The 4,118-nt window shown below is 37.1% G+C and overlaps 1 protein-coding gene across 4 annotated transcripts in view; it reads left to right on the plus strand.

The window, feature by feature from the left end:
- The window catches only part of LOC122629705 (TOX high mobility group box family member 3-like), a 199,713-nt gene that overhangs the window by 182,351 nt on the left and 13,244 nt on the right, over window positions 1–4,118 (plus strand). For all 4 annotated transcript variants that reach the window (XM_043813460.1, XM_043813458.1, XM_043813459.1 and 1 more), the window contains 2 exons: window positions 2,549–2,719; window positions 3,809–3,924. In XM_043813460.1, coding sequence (XP_043669395.1) covers window positions 2,549–2,719; window positions 3,809–3,924 — 287 coding nt within the window. The remainder of the gene's footprint in view (window positions 1–2,548; window positions 2,720–3,808; window positions 3,925–4,118) is intronic.

A 4,118-nucleotide genomic window follows, 5' to 3' on the forward strand; every position in this document is an offset into this window, starting at 1 on the left:
GGGGTGGTGGGAGGAAAAGAGGAAGAGAAAGATACAAAGCGCACTTTCTTTCATTGAAACATCCTTGAAAGTCCGGAAAATTCCATTAAAATGAAAATGGAAGCGGCTACAATTCTCGTTTCTCAACCCTCTTCTTTTTCCTTTTTTTCCACCCTTTTTTATTTATTTTTTTTTTTATATTCGCTCTTTCTCTCTCTCTCTCTCTCTCTCTGTCTCTATCTCTTCCTGTCTCCCTATCTCTATTTCTCTTTTTACGTTTCATTCTCATTTTCTTTCGACTCGATTCGAGCAAACGTATTCGTTTCTATTCGTACAAATGCAGTCGTTTCCTTGCTTATTCTAACGAAAATAAATATCAAGGAAAGGAAAAAAAAAAGAAAGAAAGAAAGAAAATAGTAGAGAAAAGAAAATCACTGTTATTTTATTGCAACACCTATAACTTTATCACTATCTTGTTCGAACGAGAAGGATAAAACGAGATATATCTATACACACGTACATATACTACATATACACGTTATATATATACACACACATATATATATATACACATATACGTATACATATAAAAGAAGATTCGATAGGTGATGACGTAAGTTGCAACCGATGACGAGAACGTCGCTTCGGACGACGATAGGGACTCGAAAGTAGGCCAATAAAAGATCCATTATTCAGCGTTAATAACGCGTACGTAGCCCGATGAAACGAGATAAATCATGAAATCTAACTTTTTCTTTCTGTTTTTCTTTCTTTTCTTTTCTTTTTTCTTTTCACTTTCTCTGTCTATTTCTCTCTCTTTTTCTCTTTTTCTCTCAAAGCCAAACGAAGCTTCCCCGTTCACATATATAGTCGTCGTATCAATAATAATAGTAATAATCATCATTATCATCAACAACAATCCTATCATTATCATCATTATCATCATCATCATCATCATCATCATCATCATTATCATTATTATTATCGTATCTCATTTAAGTATCATTTTAAATTAAACTTGAGTAAAGAAAATAATCTTATTTGTTATTTTTCTCCTTAATAAAACGTCTTTCAAAGAGCATTCTCGAAAGACGATTTTCTTCTCCTTCCCCTTCTCTCTCATTCTAACTATCTATCTCTATCTCTACCTCTTTTTCTTCTTTTATACTCCTCTTTCCCTTTTTCTATTCTTTTGTTCGTCTCGTCGGTACGCTTGACGCTTAACAGCGACATTAACTTTCTTCGTAGACATTCGGTACATCCCATAAAGATAAATTGACAGGGAATATACTGTGTACGAATGCAAGAGAGCGAGAATTGTTGAATTGATAGAAAGAAAGAAAGAAAGAAAGAGAGAGAGAGAGAGAGAGAGAGAGAGGGTGGTGGATGGAAAAGAGGAGGGATAGTATTGGTAATGTTGTAGTAGTAGAAGTAGCTGGTATTAGCAGCGATCGTGGTTGTAGGTAATAGTAGTAGTAGTAGTAGTAGTAGTAGTAGTAGTAGTAGTAGTAGTAGTAGTAGTAGTAGTAGTAGTAGTAGTAGTAGTAGTAGTAGTAATAGTAGTAGTAGAGAAGCTAGAGAGAGTAGTGGAATAAAAGAGGGTGGGGGAGTGCAGAGGGGTTGCGTGGAGCAGCAACACGGCTTTCGCGTTCGATCGATAGGCAGAGGCAGCTTCCTTCAAAGGAAAATTCCTCACGCTATTAAATCCAATTTAAAAACTTTTATTCCCTCCCCTTCGTTCCTCCTCTATCGCATCCACCTCCATCTCTATCTCCACCTTCACGTCCACCCCCCACCCACTTCTCTTCGTCCTTCTCCTCTTCCCCCTTTTCGTTCTCCTCCTCTTACTCTTCTTCCTCTTCCTCCTCCTCCTCCTCTTCTTCCTCTTCACCTCTTCTCTCCGACGGCAAATTTATTTTCCTTCGCTCCCCTTTGTGAAAGGGAATAAATTGCTAAAAGGATTTCGAACAATATAACGCTATCTATCATCCAAGTCGAGAGAGGGACGACGAGGCAGAGCCAGAGGTAGAGAGGGGTAGATTCTTTGATTCTGCTTTCGCATTCTTCTTTCCTTCTCTCTTTCTCTCTCTCTGTTTCTTTTTCTATTTCTCTCACTTTCTCTCTCTTTTTCTCTCTCTCTTTTTCTCTCATTCTGTCTCTTTTTTTGTTGCGATTGTAGAGACGTATTTTTTTTTCTCTACTCTTTCCCCTCGTTTCTTCTCATTTTCCTCTACCCCCTAATCTCTTCTCTCTCTCTCTCTCTCTCTCTCTCTCTTTTTTTTTACTCTCTTTTTCTTCCTTTTTCCCTTCCTTTTTTTTACCCTTCCTAAACCAGAAACAAAGGATAAGAATGTGCAATTGTTTGAATCATCAGCGAACATCGAACAACGACTTTTTGCTGCAGTTATTAACCTTCTTTTTTTTCTCTTTTTTTTATGTATGTTTTTATCTATTCATTTTCTTTTTTTATTATTTTTTTTTTTTTTTGTTAACAGTGTATTATAGATATACACTTAGTTATACGTTCCGTTATATAATACTTATAAATCCTGGAAATTATGTCCGACAGACATTTCACACGCCGAGTTTTGGGGATGAGGTATTCGACATTCCACCGATTCATCCGCATCCACATCAGCAACATCAGCCGCCGCCCCAGCAGCAACAACAACAGCAACCTCAGCAACAGCAACAACAGCATCATCAACAACACGATCCCATGCACGGGTATCAGTCGCAGGTAAATTTTGAGAAGCTAATTACTTTTTCGTTTCTTTCTTTCTTTTTTCTTTTTTTTTTTTTTTTTTATGCGAAAAGAAAAACATAGTTGGAAAAAAACTCTCTCTCTCTCTCTTTCTGTTTTCATTCATTTATCTTTCTACCTATCTATCTATCTATCTATCTATCTATCTATCTATCTATCTATCTATCAGTCTATCTATCTATTTATCCATCCATCCATCTATCTATATATATATATCTTCCTCTATTCTTTGGAATTCGCGTGTTACCTTAATTAGCCTTCCACCAACGTTGTTGTACATGCGTAAAGCTTGTCCGGAAATTTATGAGATACGTTTACTACGAGTAACTTGCATGTCATTAATAAGACAACATTCAGGGGATAAAGTGCAACGTGACGGATAGGAGGCGGAGGCATTCTATAAATTATTATAAAGCATTATGCACTGCTTTTGCCTCCTTATCGTGATTTATAGCTCTTTCTGGTGGATGGTGCTCGACGATAGAGAGAGATAGAGAGAAAGAGAGAGAGAGAGAAAGAGAGAGAGAGAGAGAGAGAGAGAGAGAAGTTCGTACACGTCGGTTAGTATCTTTTTCGTTTTGAGGTCGTTGCCTAGAGAAAATAAAGAATGAAGAAAAGAAAGAAAGAAAGAAAAAGAGAGAAAGAGAGTTTAAAAATTATGTCCTGGACTTTTGCATGAATAATGTTCGAATGCGGAAGTAGTTAAACCTTCGATACATCATTCCGACAACGTTTTCTCAGTTTTCTTGCGAAGAGAGCAAACTTCTCTCTCTCTCTCTCTCTCTCTCTCTCTCTCTCCCTCTCCCTCTCCCTCTCCCTCTCCCTCTTTTTCTCCCTTTATCTGTATGATGTGTGTGTGTGTGTGTGTGTGTTTTAACATCAGAAGAGAGTAAGTTCTCGGAGGGCATGTTAGTAGAAAGTTTCTCGTTAAAAAAAGAAAAAGAAACAAACAAACAAAAAAGAATGTAGAGAGAGAGAGAAAGAGAGAGAGAGAAAGAGAGAGAGAGAGAAAGAGAGAGAGAGAAAGAGAGAGAAAAAAAAAATAATATTCTATTGTCGTCACAGATGATACAGTCCGCTGGAATGCAGCAATCTCCGGACGGCCTCAGTCTCGATCCCGGTGGGTACCAACAACCGTTGTACCTGCAACAGGAACACTCGATGCAGGCCATCAATGTCAGGTAAAAATCCTCTTCAGTTTCTTTCCTACTTTTCTGTTTTTTTTTTCTTTTTCCATTTCTTTTTTTTTCGGTTTTTTTCTCCTTTTTTTATTTTCAGTTCTTTCCTCATATTTCAGTTCAATCCTTTCCTTTGCCGTATTTCCTCTAAAACCATTCGTTCGTCATAATATTTTTTCTTTCTTTCTTTCTTTCTT

The sequence above is a fragment of the Vespula pensylvanica genome, chromosome 5 (genome assembly GCF_014466175.1).
Source record: "Vespula pensylvanica isolate Volc-1 chromosome 5, ASM1446617v1, whole genome shotgun sequence".
NCBI classification, from domain to species: domain Eukaryota; kingdom Metazoa; phylum Arthropoda; class Insecta; order Hymenoptera; family Vespidae; genus Vespula; species Vespula pensylvanica.